The sequence below is a fragment of the Oncorhynchus kisutch genome, linkage group LG22 (assembly GCF_002021735.2).
Source record: "Oncorhynchus kisutch isolate 150728-3 linkage group LG22, Okis_V2, whole genome shotgun sequence".
In the NCBI taxonomy this organism is placed as follows: Eukaryota; Metazoa; Chordata; class Actinopteri; order Salmoniformes; family Salmonidae; genus Oncorhynchus; species Oncorhynchus kisutch.
The window spans coordinates 13,337,623-13,359,672 of record NC_034195.2 but is presented as its reverse complement, the minus strand read 5'-3'; the positions used below and the strand labels follow the sequence as shown (position 1 = coordinate 13,359,672).

At 41.7% G+C, this 22,050-nt stretch overlaps 1 protein-coding gene across 1 annotated transcript; it reads right to left on the bottom strand.

The window, feature by feature from the left end:
- Positions 1 to 9,604: 9,604 nt before the first annotated feature.
- On the bottom strand, positions 9,605 to 12,143 carry phlda2 (pleckstrin homology-like domain, family A, member 2). Its single transcript, XM_020456736.2, has 2 exons — positions 11,496 to 12,143; positions 9,605 to 10,920 (listed from the first exon to the last, which is right to left on the bottom strand). The coding sequence occupies exon 1, from the start codon at positions 11,947 to 11,949 to the stop codon at positions 11,533 to 11,535; it is 417 nt and encodes a 138-aa protein (XP_020312325.1). The 5' UTR covers positions 11,950 to 12,143; the 3' UTR covers positions 9,605 to 10,920; positions 11,496 to 11,532.
- Between the last annotated feature and the right edge of the window lie 9,907 nt (positions 12,144 to 22,050).

The window sequence follows — 22,050 nt, the reverse complement described above, 5'->3', positions numbered from 1 at the left end:
GACACCGTGATATACAATAAGGCTGTGACATCAAAAAGACAACAGTCACACGGTGGCAGAATAAATTAAACTACATATACATTTCTTTCAACACAAAACCGGAAATCAACATCTGTCCGGTGAAGTCCACAAAGCAAGTATTGCATGCAACAAACAGTTATATCAAATGCAGCATGTTCAAGTTATTTTTGACAGTTTACTAAACAACTATTGATTTAGAACCACAGAGTTACTGAAAAACAGCACTAAGACAACTGGAGCACTGCCTCTGCTATTCCAGCATCATTTCAACTTAAACATTTAAACATCATCATATTAACTATATATACGCTTAGTTAAATACACTGTAAACAAACGTAAAGATACCTAAAACGATTTAGTCCAATTAATGTTGCTAAATATCATGTGGCTGTCCATGGTACTGATTTCTGTGTGTGTGCGTGTTCAAGTAAAAAAAAATGTTGGGACTCACCCTACTTGTTGTTGAACGCCAAATACCATCCTCCTCTCTTTCATGTTTGGCAAAACGGTATATGGCTCTGTCATACACTTTTAGTTTTTGTTGTCATAGGCTACCTAGCTAAAACACTTGCTAGCTTAACTCCCTCCCGTGGGCATCAATGAACCAGCTAAGTTAGCTAGCCAGCTACTTAACTTGAGCATATTTGGCTACATATTGAACCTCAACCCTCTCAGGCCAGTGGCACAACATATTCATTTATGGTTAGATCAGAATCACTGTCACAATCATTGGCGTGTACAGAGAACTAAGTCCAAATCCCCATCTCCATCCATAGCTTAGGAAAGGGCCAATTTAGCAAGCTAGTAACTGCAGGACATAAACACAAGTAGACCAGAAACAGACAAGTTTATCTGAAAATGACATTTTGAATAGGAAGTGATTTGATTGGCTTGAAGCCAAGTCCTTCTGTTCACCTGATTTAGATATCCTCACAATCAAATGTCGACCGCATTATCTACCAAGGGAATTCTTTTCGATTATAATCACAGCCGTATATATTCCCCCCCAAGCAGACACATCGATGGCTCTGAACAAACTTTATTTGACTCTTTGCAAACTGGAATACATTTATCCAGAGGCTGCATTCATTGTAGCTGGGGATTTTAACAAGGCTAATCTGAAAACAAGACTCCCTAAATTTTATCAGCATATCGATTGCGCAACCAGGGCTGGAAAAACATTGGATCACTGCTATTCTAACTTCCGCGACGCATATAAGGCCCTGCCCCGCCCTCCTTTCGGAAAAGCTGACCACGACTCCATTTTGTTGATCCCTGCCTACAGACAGAAACTAAAACAAGAAGCTTCCGCGCTGAGGTCTGTTCAACGATGGTCCGACCAATCTGATTCCACACTACAAGACTGCTTCCATCACGTGGACTGGGATATGTTTCGTATTGCGTCAGACAACAACATTGACGAATACGCTGATTCGGTGAGCGAGTTCATTAGAACGTGCGTTGAAGATGTCGTTCCCATAGCAATGCTTAAAACATTCCCAAACCAGAAACCGTGGATTGATGGCAGCATTCGCGTGAAACTGAAAGCCCGAACCACTGCTTTTAATCAGGGCAAGGTGACCGGAAATATGACCGAATACAAACAGTGTAACTATTCCCTCCGCAAGGCAATCAAACAAGCTAAGCGTCAGTATAGAGACAAAGTAGAATCTCAATTCAACGGCTCAGACACAAGAGGTATGTGGCAGGGTCTACAGTCAATCACGGATTACAAAAAGAAAACCAGCCCAGTCACGGACCAGGATGTCTTGCTCCCAGGCAGACTAAATAACTTTTTTGCCCACTTTGAGGACAATACAGTGCCACTGACACGGCCCGCAACTAAAACATGCGGACTCTCCTTCACTGCAGCCGACGTGAGGAATACATTTAAACGTATCAACCCTCGCAAGGCTGCAGGCCCAGACGGCATCCCCAGCCGCGCCCTCAGAGCATGCGCAGACCAGCTGGCTGGTGTGTTTATGGACATATTCAATCAATCCCTATCCCAGTCTGTTGTTCCCACATGCTTCAAGAGGGCCACCATTGTTCCTGTTCCCATGAAAGCTAAGGTAACTGAGCTAAACGACTACCGCCCCTCACTTCCGTCATCATGAAGTGCTTTGAGAGACTAGTCAAGGACCATATCACCTCCACCCTACCTGACACCCTAGACCCAGTCCAATTTGCTTACCGCCCAAATAGGTCCACAGACGATGCAATCTCAACCACACAGCACACTGCCCTAACCCATCTGGACAAGAGGAATACCTATGTGAGAATGCTGTTCATCGACTACAGCTCGGCATTTAACACCATAGTGCCCTCCAAGCTCGTCATCAAGCTCGAGACCCTGGGCCTCGACCCCGCCCTGTGCAACTGGGTACTGGACTTCCTGACGGGCCGCCCCCAGGTGGTGAGGGTAGGCAACAACATTTCCACCCCGCTGATCCTCAACACTGGGGCCCCACAAGGGTGCGTTCTGAGCCCTCTCCTGTACTCCCTGTTCACCCACGACTGCGTGGCCACGCACGCCTCCAACTCAATCATCAAGTTTGCGGACGACACAACAGTGGTAGGCCTGATTACCAACAACGACGAGACGGCCTACAGGGAGGAGGTGAGGGCCCTCGGAGTGTGGTGTCAGGAAAATAACCTCACACTCAACGTCAACAAAACTAAGGAGATGATTGTGGACTTCAGGAAACAGCAGAGGGAACACCCCCCTATCCACATTGATGGAACAGTAGTGGAGAGGGTAGTAAGTTTTAAGTTCCTCGGCGTACACATCACAGACAAACTGAATTGGTCCACCCACACAGACAGCATCGTGAAGAAGGCGCAGCAGCGCCTCTTCAACCTCAGGAGGCTGAAGAAATTTGGCTTGTCACCAAAAGCACTCACAAACTTCTACAGATGCACAATCGAGAGCATCCTGTCGGGCTGTATCACCGCCTGGTACGGCAACTGCTCCGCCCACAACCGTAAGGCTCTCCAGAGGGTAGTGAGGTCTGCACAACGCGTCACCGGGGGCAAACTACCTGCCCTCCAGGACACCTACACCACCCGATGTCACAGGAAGGCCATAAAGATCATCAAGGACAACAACCACCCGAGCCACTGCCTGTTCACCCCGCTATCATCCAGAAGGCGAGGTCAGTACAGGTGCATCAAAGCTGGGACCGAGAGACTGAAAAACAGCTTCTATCTCAAGGCCATCAGACTGTTAAACAGCCACCACTAACATTGAGTGGCTGCTGCCAACACACTGACTCAACTCCAGCCACTTTAATAATGGGAATTGATGGGAAATTATGTAAAATATATCACTAGCCACTTTAAACAATGCTACCTAATATAATGTTTACATACCCTACATTATTCATCTCATATGTATATGTATATACTGTACTCTATATGATCTACTGCATCTTTATGTAATACATGTATCACTAGCCACTTTAACTATGCCACTTTGTTTACATACTCATCTCATATGTATATACTGCACTCAATACCATCTACTGTATCTTGCCTATGCCGCTCTGTACCATCACTCACTCATATATCTTTATATACATATTCTTTATCCCCTTACACTTGTGTCTATAAGGTAGTAGTTTTGGAATTGTTAGCTAGATTACTTGTTGGTTATTACGGCATTGTCGGAACTAGAAGCACAAGCATTTCGCTACACTCGCATTAACATCTGCTAACCATGTGTATGTGACAAATAAAATTTGATTTGATTTGATTTGATTTGTGTTGAAATCCAATAAAACTATACTAAATATATTCACGTCACGAAATAATTGATTAAAACACACTGTTTTGCAATTAAGGTCTACATTAGCCTCAACAGCACTCTTTTGGGTAGCACCATGGTATAGCCAGAGGACAGCTAGTTTCAGTCCTCCTCTGGGTACATCGACTTCAATATGGCAGGTACCCTAGCAGTGCAGCAGGTAGCCTAGTGGTTAGCGCATTGGGCTGGTAACCAAAAGGTTACTAGATCGAATCCCAGAGCTGACAAGTTAAAAATCTGTCGTTCTGCCCTTGAACAATGCTGTCAACCCACTGTTCCCTGTTCCCTGGTAGGGTGTCATTGTAAATAACATTTTGTTCTTAACTGACTTGCCTAAAGGTTAAAAAAATACAAAACCTAGGAGGCGTATGGTTCTCACCCCCTTTTATAGACTTACACAGTTATTATAATTATAACAACTTCTGGAGGACACCCTCCAACCTACTAGCTTGCTCTTGAATCATGAACTAAATAGTTGTCCACCCAATCAAAGGATCAGAGAATTAATCTAGTACTGAAAGCTACAGATAGCTAGCATTGAAGAGCATAAAACGAAAGTGAGTAGTTGACTCAGAGAAAGACAATAGTTGCATTTTTTTTTTACAAATGTATTTATTTAAAAATTGAGGTGAAGCGGGAGAGAGAGAGAATGAGACAGAGAGAGCTATATTTAGTTTTTTTTAAATTACTTTCACTTAGCTAGCGAATGCAGCTAGTTAGTTTAGCCTACTCAAACAGAGAGAGGGGTGCTATGTTAGCTAGCTGGCTATGGCTATCCAACACTGTAACTCTTCCACGTCACGGTAAGCTTTTGGTTTTATTAATTTATTGCCACCGGGGCCTGCCGGTGTAACTGCTAAACTGTTTGAGGACTGTACACTGTACTGCAGGATTGTAGCAGGTTTACTAACATGTTAGTTCTAGTAGCTATGTTGACTATGGCGTTACTAACATTGTTAGCTAATATTGTTGCAACACTGTAGGTAGGTGTAGTGGTTAGCGGTTATGATCAGAGGTGGGACCAAGTCACAAGGTCCGAGTCTCAAGTCAAGTCCCAAGTAGAACAGGTCAAGACTCGAGTCAAGTCCAAGTCATGCATTCTAAGAGCACGTCAAGTCGAGTCAAGTCACAAGTTTCCAAGTCAAGTAAAAAACGAATCTATACATGCAACTACAAATCTTTGTCTATTTATTGAGGCTACCAGATGTCCATTTTCATTATTTTGTCTACAACACATTTTGATTAGCCTTTTTAATTATAAAATAGGGACCTTGTAGCAGCTGTAAGGGCATGAAACCAGCAGAAGGCCAGGCAGGTTGATGTGCTCAGAGTGGAGATTTATTTAATATTGATGATCGTTTCATACAAAATATACAAATAGATTTACAAAATCCATATGGGAAATTGCCCCAAAGAAATAACCTCTGTATCAAGCATAGCCTGTACTGATTAAGGGCATGACTTTACAGCCAAATCTGTATCAAATCTGTTTAACAGGAGCTCAAACAGCTAGGCCTACTAGATAACATAAACACTTGGCCCCGAGGACCATAGAATTACCCAATTGGCAATAACAACCAATAAACTGGTCCTACAATGCAAATGGTAATTTCCACATCCATTACATTGGTTCATTCGTCTTAATCAGACTTAATGACTATTAATGATATTTCAACACTATTCATGCATAGAACAATCATTTTCTCTTATTCAATGTTCTGACTCCAAAGCGTGGAGCGCAGGCCATGTAGCGCATTTCTATGCAGGTTGGGACGCGCGCACGCTCCTTTTACACACACAAAAATGATAGAGGTAGGAGACACATAGGAGACACAGACATTACCTGGGAATTATGAATAAAGGAAACCATACATTGAATGAAATAAACAGAACTTATACCTCATGAGTCTCATCGTGTTGCAATAAACAGTACGGGGAAGGAATGATGAAACGCTAGCAAATATTGTAGTATAGGGCCTAGGCATTTAAACGTGTGAAAACAACAGCAAACATTTCAAGGAGAGAAAAAAGCACCCTCCACAGGAGAGCGCAATTAAAGAACTGCGCCTGTGAATGCGTCTTCGCCACAGTAATCCTAGCTTGATAAGTAAATGATCAATTTCAAGCAATTGTTACAAACCAAAAGAACAGTAGGCCTAAGCTAGTAATTGTTGCCCCATTGCTGATTAGCTTACAAGTAAACGGTTAATATTCTTGATCACCAAACTATATTTTGAGCTGCATATTTATTATGGCAATTTACAATTTTATGTTTGTTCTGCACCTGATCCTATAGCTGTACAGCAAATCAGCAATCTGTTCTCTAGCTCGCTCGACATGTGTTGATTGACAGTTTGCTGGTCCAATCAGAGTGCCGAGTGTGCGTTTCACTGTTGCATGTTTTTTTCTATCAAGTCTCAAATCATTAAATTTGAGACTTGAGTCAGACTTGAGTCCAAGTCATGTGACTCAAGTCCACAACTGGCTATGATAAGAAGGTTTGACTTGGAAAGTTGTTTTTTGCCTGGTCACAGACGTGTGTGCACTGAAGTCCACAAGTGAAGGGAAAATTATGAGAGGAGGAGAGTGCGTAGATGCGAGAAGGAATTATACGAGCAAAATATTCATGCTGTTTGTATGTGGCTGCTATTTTTTATTTCAGTTTTATTTTATCGGGGGTTCATACTGAGATCAAGGTTTCTTTAACAGATGAGCACTGAATTACATCAATTACAGAAAATACACACATCAATATAAATACAAAATACAAGCAGAAAGAAAAACACGGTCATAAGAAACAAACACAGTCATCAGTAATATGGTTTTCAATCAGCTTTCTGAATCCCCCTAGAGGCACCAAAACATCAAATTTGAGAACATTTTGAAGGTTTTTCCACAAATATGGTGCAAGAAAACTAAAAGCTGATTTATCTAACTCAGTAGAGACCGAAGGAATTTCCAGAGTTCACCATCCCTGGGACCGGGTGTGGTAACTAGTACTGTATTTGTAAAGTTTAGTAAAAATGTTAGGTACAGTGGGATTGTATGTAAAAAAAAAAGGCTTTATAAATGAAAACAGCAATGTATCAACCTACAAAGGTCCTAAACGATATCTTAACCGCCATCGATAAGAAACATTACTGTGCAGCCGTATTCATTGATCTGGCCAAGGCTTTCGACTCTGTCAATCACCACATCCTCATCGGCAGACTCGACAGCCTTGGTTTCTCAAATGATTGCCTCGCCTGGTTCACCAACTACTTCTCTGATAGAGTTCAGTGTGTCAAATCGGAGGGTCTGCTGTCCGGACCTCTGGCAGTCTCTACCTTGATTACTCAAAATGTTTTCTCGACCTGTGCACCGACGTTGTACACTTTAATTCATAGGCTAGGTTATAGCAACATCATGATGGGTATAAGGAAAATTTGAGCATCATGTAGTAGCCTAAACCTATCGATATTACATTGAACTGGCTAAATGGAATATGAATGACAGTCATCCAATATGCTGTAATAGAAATAAGGCCACACTCATTAAAAAAAATCTTCCTCCCTCATCTTAAACATCACCGACTGCCACTGGTGTGAGTGTGAGTGTGAGTGAGATTAAAGTGGTGCCAATTTGTTGAGAGTGGTATATTTAGGCAGGAAGCGGGTGGTTCCTGGTAGTACTCCTTAGATCATTGTGTCCTTTGATGTGGTCATTGTAGTGTGATCTGGCTTCAAAGCCCCTGGAGAACTGACTCCACTACCAGCCATACTGGGCTGTGGGAGGCAGCGTGGCCTGGGGCTCGGCTTACACTCACCTCTGACCCCCCTCCCATAGACCTATGTGCTGTGGATGTACAGGGCCCGGCACTGTAGAAACAGAAGAGGTAGAATAGGCCTATATACAGTGTATTCGGAATGTATTCAGACCCTTGACTTTTTCCACATTTTGTTACATTACAGCCTTATTTCAAATGGATTTAATACTAATGTAAATGTGATATTCCAGTTTTTTATTTGTAATAAAATAAAACATTCTAAAGAACTGTTTTTGCTTTGACATTATGGGGTATTGTGTGTAGATTGATGAGGTAAAAAAAACAAGGTCTGAATACTTTCCGAATGCAATGTAATACACTGAACTTCAGGGTAACACGTTACCACTTCATCCAGGTATAATTCTTTCTAAGTTGTTATCAGAATGCATGAGCCTTTATAATGTAATATAACAAGGCTTGTGATGTTATGTTTCTCCTATGCATACCTTTTTCAACTGTCTCAAATTGGCTGTTATTTAGTCCTGGTTATGAACAAAAAGCAGGTGTGGTTCCTTAAATAGGTGTGGTTCCTAATTACACAATTAACATCTCATCATGTATAAAAATACTGGGCAGGCCATTATTTTAGGCCATTATTTTGGCTACCATGCTTAATGCCCCCATAGGAAGACAATGCGCCTATTCACAAGGCATATGAGTGGTCACTGAATGGTTTGATGAGCATGAAAACAATGTAAGCCAAATGCCGTGGCCGTTTCAGTCACCAGATCTCAACCCAATTGAACACTTATGGGAGATTCTGGAGCGACGTCCGAGACAGTGTTCTCCACCACCATCAAACAAAACACCAAATGTATGGAATTTCTCATAGAATAATGGTGTCGCATCCCTCCAAGAGAGTTCCAGACACTTGTAGAATCTTTGCCATTGTGCGTTGAAGCTGTTCTGGCTCGTGGTGGCCCAACGCCCTATTAACACACTTTATGTTGGTGTTTCCTTTATTTTGACACAGGCACACCACAAACATTTACACAAGTGTTTCAATGTACACATATAGGGTGTCATGGGAGTTTGGATAAAGACAGAATAACTCCCCTGTTTATGACTTCTTGTGAGTCATTGTGAGTCATTCTATAGCAGGGTGTCTAACTCAACATAATAACCATGGGCAGGTCACTTTGTGTATAGATAACAGGGCAGTAAAGTGGGCCTTGTAACACATCCATGTGTTTGCCCTGTCCTGTGCCCATAGCTTAATGATCTCTGTGTGTGTGTGTGTGTGCGTGCGTGCGTGCGTGTGTGCGTGCGTGCGTGCATGCGTGCGTGCGTGTGTGTGTGCGTGCGTGCGTGCGTGCGTGCGTGCGTACGCATGTGTTAGGTATGGCTAGAACAACACGCGCATCTTTGGGGAAGTTCTCTTATTACCTGTACAACATTGTCCACACATTCAACCATTAAAACTGTAATTATTAATATTCTATATCAATATTTTCTTTGGTTTATTCATAGAAATAGAATCTCATTCTAGTTCTGAGGTTAATCCCCGGGTATGTTTGATTTCCACGCATGTCGTTAGGTGATTCCACCCCCGCAGATTCCTTCAGGCTCTGGGTACAACACACCCTGGCTGTAAAGGTATGTGTTCAAAGGGCCCGTTGATACAGGTGTAGTGAAACCACAACCCTTATCAGTCATAAAGTATGTATAATAAAGCATGACAACCGGAGATGACAAACAGGGTGCAACCTGTGATAAAAGAAGAGAGGGACTTTCCTATCATACACTGCTCATAAGTGTGGTATCTCAGGAAGCCATTGTGCTGTGGGTTATGATTTGGCATAATTTAACAGCATGCTGTTAAGGTATATTTCATTGGTGGATACATAACATAAGATATATTTTATAGATCTTTTCATGTATAGTGCTCTCATCTCAATTTGTACCTCCATACAAATTGAAATCTTACAAAGGACTTCACGGATAAAGGCTCTGATTAATAAAGAGAATTAAAAGAGAATTAATATGAAGATCTGTATTTTTGTCAATGTAACATCACTCAACATTTTATCCATAACATTAACTGACCAATATATGAGAGAAAAACATAGGCTATTGCAGTGGTTCCCAACCTTTTTTAACCTTGGCACACCCTCATGGGATATAAAATTGCTCCCGAGTGGCCTAAGACACTGCATCTCAGTGCAAAAGGCGTCATTGCAGCACCTGGTTTGGAATCCAGGCTGCATCACATCCGGCCGTGATTGGGAGTCCCATAGGGTGGCACACAATTGGCCCAGTGCCGTCCGGGTTTGGCTGGGGTAGGCCGTCATTGTAAATAAGAATTTTCCCTTAACTGACTTGCCTAGTTAAATAAAATCAAATTCAGCTGCGCACCTAAAATGTCCCTATCTCATCTTTTCCAAATTGGAAAATCATACATTTTCTGTGATAAGTGTTTTTATAGATGAATTAGGATTATTTGATAGTTAATCAAATGTTATTGGTCGCATACACATGTTTAACAGATGTTTTTGCGGGTGTAGAAAAATGCTTGTGAAAAGTCTGATTAGGCTTAGCCAGAGTCATGTATTTCTTATGGCTCTGGGCTTAGCTATACCACTCCCTCTGCCATAGAAAGATAGAAAGATAGTACATTTGTGTTTACCCCTTTTCACAGACAAAGTCAAATTAAACAGATGACTTTGCTTGTGATGTGCACTCCTCAAATGATACAAATGTACCAACAGCCTGAGCACACTGGACTTGAAACAATGATACGGATGTATCCATGTACTATTTAATGTATTATCTGAGCAGTACTAGTGTTCCCAAGTCAAAAGGCCATGTGCATTCAACAGGTTATGTTGATAAGTGAGTGTAAAAAAAAAAAAAAATCTAGATCAGGAAAAGTTTGCGACACACCTGAGAGTTCCTGCTGAACACCGGTTGGGAACCACTGGGCTATAGGACCACATTTTCTTCAAAAATGTATGAATATTTATTCAAATAAATACACACTGAAATAGTAAATAATTTAAACAACATAAGCATGTATCCAAGAAAAACATTTTCTTGACACAAATAAATTAACACATTTTTGCAATGTCATTCAGGAGGCATCCCTCCTCAGAAAAGCGCACTTTGAAATACTTGAAAGTTCAAGGATTCAGTCTTGAGTTTTGAGCATTTTAAATTCTCTTTTAGAAGCTTATCAGGACAGAGGTCCCTAAGGGAATGCGCTGATCTGTCCCGAACAATCCTTCATCCACGGACCGGGTGACGTCTTTCTTTGGTCCAAGTTCCTGTTCTTCATGGTCCATAACTGACTCTGAAGGAGACAAAAGCAGATAGGATTAAAACAATGTGTTACCGCCCGGATTTTGTTAGTCACTCTCAGTCACATATCATTAACATAGCATAAGTTGTGGCAAAATGTGTAAAATTGCAGGAAATTCACTTTAAAACTGCATAGAATGTCTCCCACTACGTGGCAGAATGTGTAGACTTGTAGGACATTTTCTGTAGAACTGCAAAAACAATTCTCTGCCCCATCAACATGTGTAGAGTTGAAGGAAATTAACTGAACAACTAAAAATGTTCTCTTTGATGTCAAGAGGGGGGACTAAAATGTTTAGCCAGTGCTAGGGCCGGGCCCTGATTGTAGGCATCTGTAAAAGTAAGCAAGTCTAACGTGGTTAAAACCTTTCATAGGCCTGTGTATATAAGGGAAAGATCACATGTGTTTTTTTCTTTCGTGAGAGTACTTTAATAATATATCTCCACTCAGGTGTATTTCAATAATTATATAAAATAGGCTATGCTGAATAATTTTTAAACATTTATCCCCTCACCATTGTTTAAAACCGCTCTATTGTGCGTAATGGTCCATGCTCTGCGTCTTACCATATTCGGAGTGTGGTAGCTAATCTCCCAAAGCCATTCAGGGAGCTCTGGCCATGCGGCTCTCGTGCTGTCCCGGGGACCCGCTCTCGTCGTCCTGTCGCGTTTTAAAGTCCTGAATAGCCTTTCTGTTCTGGAAGTCAATCAGTGCCATGGTGATCACTGCATTCCAGCAGTTATCTTCACCGGAGCACCGGAAATCTATCTCCTTATTGTCCGTGGTAACAATGGTGAAGTAGACAAACTTGCCGGTGCGCTCAACACAGTCGACTTTCTTGATAGACTGGAGTTTGAGCTCCTTGCTCTTGGTGCGCTTCTGCGTGTCGGCGTAAATGTTGAGGCTATCCGTGGTCAGGACACATGTCTTCCTTTTCCAGAACTGAAGGAGGTTGTCACTCCTCTTCTCCAGCTCTCCCTCTTTCAGGACCTCGGAAATCTGCTCTGCTGACATTTTCATGGTTTTAGTATCAGTGCTACAATTCTGGTTTTGTTTATAATTGTTTGAGAGAAGCAGACGCTGGCAGAGGTGGTAGATTCCTCAGTTGTTTCTTCCGAAGTCCTCGGAGAAGGAGCTTCTCAGCGGAATCTTGATAATCCAGAGTTGCGTTATGAATGAACAGAGAGTGACGGAGTTAGTTATATATAGCAGAGCGTATGGGCCCTTCCCACTTGACGTCAGTCGGTTTAGGAATGCATCAACAGTTGCTTGAGTAAATCATGGTGGGCGTGGGGGTCGGAAGTCCTGGCGCTGGGTTTAGCTAACTTGGAACTAATTACATCTCCAACATGTTAATTAGTAACCACGCATCCTACTTGAGGGCTGGATCCAAACATTGACCCCACACAGTAATGACTTTGACTCATACTTTGAGGAAAACTGTCTTATTACCAGATACCAATAGGACTAGGCAATTCAGTCCATAGCAAAATCAGTTCTGATCATAAACATTCCTTGTGTCATTAGAAATGCAGTATTATAGCCTATCTGTATTTATGAGGTAAAGGTCTGTTATTAAACATATATGAATAATTTATTTGATATGTTTCCATTTTAATTCCTCCCTTGCTGACTCTGCAACATGTGTGTCTGGGTGATGGGAAAATGGCAGACAACGGATTTCCATTCTAAACAAACTGAAAGTATATTATATTATTTTCTATCAGTATTCTACCAGTTACAGTTGAAGTAGGAGGTTTACATACACCTTAGCCAAATACATTTAAACTCAGTTTTTCACAATTCCTGACATTTAATCCTAGTAAAAATTCCCTGTTTTAGGTCAGTTAGGATCACCACTTTATTTTAAGAATGTGAAACGTCAGAATAACAGCAGAGAAACATTTTTATTTCAGCTTTTATTTCTTTCATCACATTCCCAATGGGTCAGAAGTTTACATACACTCAATTAGTATTTGGTAGCATTGCCTTTAAAATTTTTAACTTGGGTCAAACATCGTTTTGGTTAGCCTTCCACAAGCTTCCCACAATAAATTGGGTGCATTTTGGCCCATTCCTCCTGACAGAGCTGGAGTAACTGAGTCAGGTTTGTAGGCCTCCTTGCTCGCACACGCTTTTTCAGTTCTGCCCACACATTTTCTATAGGATTGGAGGTCAGGGCTTTGTGATGGCCACTCCAATACCTTGACTTTGTTGTCCTTAAGCCATTTTGCCACAACTTTGGAAGTATGCTTGGGGTCATTGTCCATTTGGAAGACCCATTTGCTACCAAGCTTTAACTTCCTGATTGATGTCTTGAGATGTTGCTTCAATATATTCACATAATTTTCCTTCCTCATGCAGCCATCTATTTTGTGAAGTAAACCAGTCCCTCCTGCAGCAAAACATCCCCACAACATGATGCTGCCACCCCCATGCTTCACGGTTGGGATGGTGTTCTACGGCTTGTAAGCCTCCCCTTTTTCCTCCAAACATAATGAGGGTCATTATGGCCAAACAGTTCTATTTTTGTTTCATCAGAACAGAGGACATTTCTCCAAAAAGTACGATCTTTGTCGCCATGTGCAGTTGCAAACCGTAGTCTGGCTTTTTTATGGTGGTTTTGGAGCAGTGGCTTCTTCCTTGCTGAGCGGCCTTTCAGGTTATGTCGATATAAGACTCGTTTTACTGTGGATCTAGATACTTTTGTACCGGTTTCCTCCAGCATCTTCACAAGGTCCTTTGCTGTTGTTCTTGGATTGATTTGCACTTTTTGCACCAAAGTACGTTCCTCTCTAGGAGACAGAAGGCGTCTCCCTCCTGAGCGGTATGATGGCTGCGTGGTCCCATGGTGTTTAAACTTGCATATTATTGTTTGTACAGATGAATGTGGTACCTTCAGGCGTTTGGAAATTGCTCCCAAGGATGAACCAGATCTGAGATCTTGGCTGATTTATTTTGATTTTCCCATGATGTCAATCAAACCTTGAAATACATCCACAGGTACACCTCCAATTGACTCAAATGGTGTCAATTGGCCTATCAGAAGCTTCTAAAGCCATGACATAATTTTCTGGAATTTTCCAAGCTGTTTAAAGGCACAGTCAACTTAGTGTATATAAACTTCTGACCCATTGGATTTGTGATACAGTGAATTATAAGTGAAATAATCTGTCTGTAAACAATTGATGGAAACATTACTTGTGTCATACACAAAGTAGATGTCCTAACCGACTTGCCATAACTATAGTTTGTTAACAAGAAATTTGTGGAGTGGTTGAAAAACGAGTTTTAGTGACTCCAACCTATGTGTGTGTAAACTTCAGACTTCAATTGTATCTATTTTATGAGTATTCTACAATTCTATTATATTCTCTGTTTCTCAAAATAAACAAACAAAACAGTGATTGGACCAGCTTGTCAGACATGAGTCCTGCTATTTCAGTGGATGTCACATTTGACCAAAACACCCCCAAACATCCTCAGGGCAATATTCAACTGTACAGGAGGACGTTTCATCAGGCCATACGTCAGCAGCTCCCCAAGCAGAATGGGTTCCAAGGGTCAGCTAAAGTACCAGCAGAGACAGCAGATACTCAAAGTGTATCTCTGGTAGACACAGTTGTGTGCTGTAAGGGGAGAGTTGATGGCCCCTCTCTATCTGTGCTATGGTTATGCTAAGATATGGTTGTGATCTAAGATAGGAGTGGTTGGTTCTTAATAGGGTTGTAAAATTCTGGTAACTTTCCCAAAGTTACCCAGGTTTCTGGAATCAGGAGGGATAAGTAGGAAATCTGTGAGTCCTACAACCAGGATTTCTGGAAACCCAGGCAATTTGGAGAAAGATAAGATGTGTTTCCTAGACCTTATCTTTGTTTGTAGCTGGCGTCAGCCCAATTTATGGTCGAAAACACAAGTGTCTTCCGGGTGGGTCGAGGACAAAAGCAGAAAAAAGACGCGCATTGGCCACATGGATGTTTCTGCGCCATTCCCAATTATTTAAATGCTGCATAAAAGTATCTGCAACCTACCAGTATGACACTTGTCTGTTGGGTTTTAGATGGATGAAGGCTTAGATTGCGGCAAATGTCCCAAGTGTCTGAAGCCTCTGAAGTGTATGTGTGTGTGTGTGTGAGTGTGCATGGAGGGGCAGAGGAGGAAGGATGGAGGAGGCAGAGATGGGAGGATAAAGTGGGGATGTCAGCAGCTAATAACTCTCCAGGTTAGCCCTGAGGCCAATGTTACCCAAATGCTAACCCCAGTGAACGAAATGTGATCCCCTGTCCAAAATCTTTGTGTGTGTGTTTGTATTTGTCTACTCAAGTGAGCATGGTGATCTTCAACCAAATGTAATTTCATTGATGGATGTGTTCCCTGCACCCACTTCAAACTCTTGTGACCATGGAAGAGGTTTCTCTATCAGTCTCTTTTCAGACTCCTCATGGAAACAGAGGCACTACTTCACCAGTCCCCTCTCTCACACATAGAAAACTGCACCCCTACCTTCTAACACATACAAACACACACCAATCTTCTCAAAAGCACAACTCTCCCTCATTCCCCCCACTGAAACACAGAGAAAACTGTCCCACATACAACCTCGAAAGCACACAATTGGCTTATGCTTGTTGATGTCATGATGATCCATTCTCAACACTAAACAATTGCTTATTGATGTTCAGAAAGTAATTGTGTGACTTGATCATGGTTAGGAAAAAAGACTACTATTACTTGACATAATACATAGTTGTAAAGCAATTATAGCAAATATAGTCAAATTTGAATGTAGTTGTTAATTCCTTATATTGAATAGAGATAGTGTGATGCACTTTTATGACCTCTGACTAAACAGTACCTTCAGAAAGTATTCATACACATTGACTTATTTCACATTTTGTTGTGTTACAGTCTGAATTCAAAATGAATTAAATATTTTTTTTCTCACCCATCTACACACAATACCCAATAATGACAGTGAAAACATGGTTTTAGACATTTATTGAAAATGAAATACAGAAATATCTAAATTACATATGTATTCACACCCCTGAGTCAATACTTTGTTGAAGCATTTTCGGCAGCGATAACAGCTGTGAGTCTTTCTGGGTACGTCTCTAAGAGCTTTGCACACCTGGATTGTACAATATTTGTGTCACGTTCTGACCTTAGTTCCTTTGTTTTGTCTTTGTTTTAGTATGGTCAGGGCGTAAGTTGGGGTGGGAAATCTATGTTGGTTTTTCTATGTTGGTTTTTGAGTTTGGCCTGGTATGGTTCTCAATCAGAGGCAAGTGTCGTTAGTTGTCTCTGATTGAGAATCATACTTAGGTAGCATTTTTCCACCTGGGATTCGTGGGTGTTTGTTTTCAGTTTTTGTGTGTTTGCACCAGACAGAACTGTTTTGGTTGTTTCTTTGTTGTTTTGTTATTCAGTGTTCAGGTTTATTATTTAATTATTATTAAAACTCATGAACACTTACTACGCTGCACCTTGGTCCTCACCTTCTTCCACCCACGAAAATTGTAACAGCCGTTACAATTTGCACATTATTCTTCATAAAATGGTTAAAGCTCTGTCAAGTTGGTTGTTGATTATTGCTAGACAGCCATTTTCAAGTCTTGCCATATTTTCTCAAGCCAATTTTAATCAAAACTGTAATGAGGCTACTCCAGTGTAGATTTGGCCTTGTGTTTTAGGTTATTGTCCTGCTGAAAAGTGAATTTGTCTCTCAGTGTTTGTTGGAAATCAGACTGAACCAGGTTTTCCTCTAGGATTTTGCCTGTGCTTATTCCATTTATTTTTATCCAAAAAAAACTCCCTATTCCTTGCCGATGACAAGCATACATATAACATGATGCAGCCACCACTGTGCTTGAAAATATAAAGAGTGGTACTCAATGATGTGTTGTTTCGTATTTGCCCCAAACATAAAGCTTTGTATTCAGGACATAAAGTTATTTTCTTTGCCAAATGTTTTGCAGTTTTAATTTATTGCCATATTACAAACAGTATGCATATTTTGGAATATTTTTATTCTGTACAGGCTTCCCTCTTTTCATTCTGTTGAGTAGGTTAGTATTGTGGAGTAACTACAATGTTGTTGATGAGTTTTCTCATATCACAGTCATTAAACTCTGTAACTGTTTTAAAGTCACAATTGGCATCATGGGGAAATCCCTGAGCAGTGTTCTTCCTCTCCAGCAACTGAGTTAAGAAGGAAGCCTGTATATTAAGGTGACTGGGTGTATTGATACACCGTCCAAAGTGTAAGTAATAACTTCAACATGCTCAAAGGGGTATTCAATGACTGCTTTTTTATTTTTACTCATCGACCAATATGTGCCCTTCTTTGCGAAGCATTGGAAAAGCTCACTGGTCTTTGTGGTTGAATATGTGTTTTAAATTCACTGTTCAACTGAGGGACCTTACAAATACGTGTATGTATGGGCTGCAGAGATTAGGTAGTCATTCAAAAATCATGTTAAAGCCCTAGAGTCAATATCCATGCCCTCAGGAAAATCCAATTAGCATAATAAAAAATCGCCATACAAATCTGTCAGTTTATGCTAGAGATATCTTTTTTTGTTGTTGCATTGGCTGCATCTCAACCACATCCGCCAATGTTGCACTTCTGCATCTGCGATGAAAGGTGACAGAGAGTGGTGTTCGTTAGACCGTAAGACATGCCGAAAAACGGTCTTCTCACAAAATCGTCTGTAGTGTCCGAACGGTTGGGAAAGATGAGACTCCCACAAACACGATGTTGTTCTCCATTTTAATCTACAACCCCCACATCTGTCTTGAGACTCGTCTCTAGTCAGTATAGCCGATCTGCCAACTTCTGTCTGTAGCATCCGAACAGTTTGGGCTACACACTATGACCCCTCTGTGAAAACGTGAGACTCTCACAAACACGTACACTACCAGTCAAAAGATTGAATACACCTGCTCATTCAAGGGTTTTTCTATATTTATACTATTTTCTAAATTGTAGAATAATAGTGAAGACATCAAAGCTATGAAATAACACATATGAAATCATGTAGTACTCAAAAAAAAGTGTTAAACATATCAAAATATATTTTATATTTGAGATTCTTCAAAGTTGCCACCCTTTTCCTTGATGACAGTGTTGCACACTCTTTGCATTCTCTCAACCAGCTTCATTAGGAATGCTTTTCCAATAGTCTTGAAGGAGTTCCTGTCACGACTTCCGCTGAAGTCGGTCCCTCTCCTTGTTCGGGCAGCCTTCGGCGGTCGGCGTCATCGGTCTTCTAGCCATCGCTGATCCACCTTTCATTTTCCATTTGTTTTGTCATGTTTTCCCACACACCTGGTATTCATTCCCTCATTACATGTCGTATATTTAACCCTCTGTTCCCCCTATGTCTGTGTGTGTAATTGTTTATTGTTGAGGTTGACACGCTTCCGTCTGGTTTGCGCCGTGTTTATTTGATTACCCGTGCTTTGTGGCAGCCTGTACTTTGTACTTGTGTTTTTGTACTTTGTGCTGCCTCATTGGTTCGTTGGGCATTTGTTTTGTGACGCAGTTGCGTTCTGTGTAATGATTGCCTTAGTAAAGTGCTTTGTCCACTCATCTCCGCTCTCTTGACAGTTCCCACATATGCTGAGCACTTGTTGGCTGCTTTTCTTTCACTCTGCGATCCAACTCATCCCCAACCATCTCAATTGGGTTGAGGTCGGGTGATTGTGGAGGCCAGGTCATCTGATACAAATCTACATCACTCTCCTTCTTGGTCAAATAGCCCTTACACAGCCTGGAGGTGTGTTTTGGATCATTGTCCTGTTGAAAAACAGGACAAGTACCAGCACCAGTTCCGGCACCAACCCCCACACCACTACCTGCCCCCACACCACTACCTGCCTCCCATCTGAGCGGGTCCGCGGAATACCCCTGTCCCTCCCGAAGCGCTTTGACGGCGCGCCAGGGAAATGCAAGGGATTCCTTCTGCAATGCGACCTGTACCTAGGCCGAGGCTGTCTCCGGGAAAGACAGGTTTGCCACCGTCATCTCGACACTGACCGGACAGACCCTGGACTGGGGTGCCACGGTCTGGGAAACGGGCGGACCCAAGGTCGAGTCCTATTCCGACTACGCCAGGGATCTAGGACCGCCTCGAAGTTATTATATAGCTTACAAAGAATTCCCCCTTATTGCAGCAGTTCCCAAACTAGGGGTCCTGATATGAAAATGGTGACGCACAAGAATAATATCATCTTTGTATGTCAAAATCATTGTAATGTGGTTAACCTTCAAAAATGTTTTTTTTAAATCAACCGGAGAAAAAAATGATACCACAGAGAGCCTTTAGATCATGGAAAAAGGCTGCACTTAATCGTTGCACTTGAATCATTCCTATGGTGAATGACTAGGCTTGCTACACTATGAAACCACACACTATTGCAGAGACTTTGATATTACCGGCCACAATTGATACTGTGAAAACAATGTGTGGGGAGACATAGGCTAAGAAACTCACATCAATACCTTTGTCAGATAACACTGTTAAACAAATCATTTATGCTATTGCTAGCAATCAAGAGGAAACTTTGACTGAACAACTCAAACTCCCAAGCTTATCCTCTCCAAATGGACATTCGCTGTGAGAGGCCTGATTTTTGTTCGCTATACATGTTGGGGGATACTATTCACGATTCCCAAGCATCTCATGGAATCTGTTTTTTTTTGTCAATATAGTCACACAGCACACTGAACATCCCCTGTGCCATTGCATGCTTGGGAATCGTGAATAGTATCCCCCAACCATGGTGGGCTTTTGCACAGATGGGGCTCCATCTATGGAGGGACTCTAGTAGTGTCTCCCTCTGCCATATGGACGCATTGTATGATACACCGAAAGCAACTGGCGCAAAAAGAGCAGAACTCTGAGATATACTGCAGCAGGTAACTTTGATTGTAAACTACATCAAACCACATCCACTGCGCGTACGCCAGTTCACAAAACTATGTGGAGATTTGGGATCAGAGCATAACAATGTTTTTCACATTAAGATTGGATGTAAAAAAAAACTGACTTGGTTGACTTTCTGTGTAGTGAAAAGAAAATGTGTCTCCTTTCCTATGTAAAAAACAACTAAATGAACTGAAACCGAATGAACTGAACGCAAACATGCAGGCAAAATACAAAACATTCTACAGATGAGTGACCAAATCAGTGAATTCAGAGGAAATAATTCTTATTGGAGAGAGTCTTTCAAAAGCAAACCATGCCCCCTTCCCACGGCTGTGCAAGTTTCTTACAGAAAACAGCATCCGTAAGTGTCCCACACGAGTGCCCGGAAGAGCACTTTGGGACCTAGTTCCCAATCTGTTGGACTGTGATCCTGGCTCAGTTGACATGCCAGGAAGTGAAATTTAACAGCTGTCGAGCTGTCATGTGACCGAATGCATTCACGGGTCACTACGGAGGAGTTTTGGTTCCTGACTCAAAGGGAATACCTTGCCGTCTCCCTCTGAGCATTAATGCCGTGTTCAAAACAATTGGGAATCCGGAACGTGGAACCGGGAAATCTCTGACTTCTGACTTCAGTGCATTCAAGACAAATGGGAACTAGGAAAACATTTAGTTAAGACTGGGAAAAATAGTTTTGAACTCGGAATTACAATTGGGAACTCAGTTGTCTTTCTAGAGACTTTCCAACCTGAAGACCACTTTTCAGAGTTCCATGTTGTCTTGAAAGCACCATCAGTGCTCTTGACCGCATTATAGTTTTTTTTACCATTGCTAGGACCCATTTCTCAATACTTAGGTCACTTTTTCAAAACTCTTCACACAGTTCTCCTAACTAACTTTCAGCTTGGCACAGCAGTTAATTTCACGTTCAAAATGCCCCAAACTCGTTCTTCCATAACACTAGCAAAGTTTGTCACCCAACAAGCACACGTTGTCACTCATAAAACAATGACCTAAACAACACTAACAACAGGTAGCATTACACAATCTCTTCTTTACAAAACAAGAATGACACCTATCTACTGTTTAGAATTCACTGCAGTATATGTTACAGGAATGAGTTGAGTGATTCCAAAATACAATCATTTGTATAAACACCATCTACCGATACAGATACAGTAGCAATACTAGTCAACCCTGTCTTATGCATTGGGCCACAGGTTCTCATCCACGTCACATCTTATGTCATCTTGGGCAATACACCTAGGAAAGAATCATTTGGCATGCCTGGTCCATCCCTGGCAATCTTCTGCAGATATATCCAGGCATCCAGCATTCATTGAGTCCAGGAGAGACATTTGATCATGTGGATGGTGGTCATAAACCTTCCACCTCCATGGGGAAAATAATTCCTCTATGGGGTTGAGGAATGGAGAGTAAAGGAAGGAGGAAAAGTGACATCATACTGGGATGGGCTGCAAACCACTCTGTGACTGCACGGGAGTGGTGAAATGCCACATTGTCCCATACAATTACAAACTTTGCCGATTTCGCCTCACTGTACCCCTTTCCTCACCTGGCACAACCCTTCCATAGAGATCATCCAGGAATGAAATGAGAAGCTCAATGTTGTACGGCCCAATTAACGGTTTGTGTAACAACAATCCATCAGAGGATATTGCTGCACACATTGTGATATTGGCACCCCTCTGGCCCAGGACATCCACTGAGGCTCTTTTTCCAATCACATTCCTTCCTCGCCACTCTGTTTTGGCCAAGTTGAAACCAGCCTCATCCACAAAGATGAATATGTGGGCCCACGTGTTTGCCTGGCTTCAATCTCCATGACTCTCTAAAATAAATCCACAATGCAACATAAGAGTTGCTAACTATTACAGTAGTTTACATTATACCTAAAAACATGCCAGTGTGTGCCTCTGCCCTGTTTGGTTTTGTTCCAAACCAGTTCTGTATTATATAGTCATCTTAACTGGACTTAATGGTTTCTGATTTGCTTGACTTGTTCAGAGTTCCTCTCAAAGGGGACAGTGTACAACTGCTTCATCCTGACTTGATGTTGTTTCAGGACTCTGGAAATATTTGTTATGCTTACATTGTCTGCCAACACTCGTCCCGAATCTCTGTGAGTTTTATGCCATCGTTTCTGATGACCATATCAACAATTGCA

Bases quoted from the DNA above. Each gene is read 5' to 3' on its own strand.
- phlda2 (XM_020456736.2), bottom strand. From the start codon at position 11,949: ATGAAAATGTCAGCAGAGCAGATTTCCGAGGTCCTGAAAGAGGGAGAG.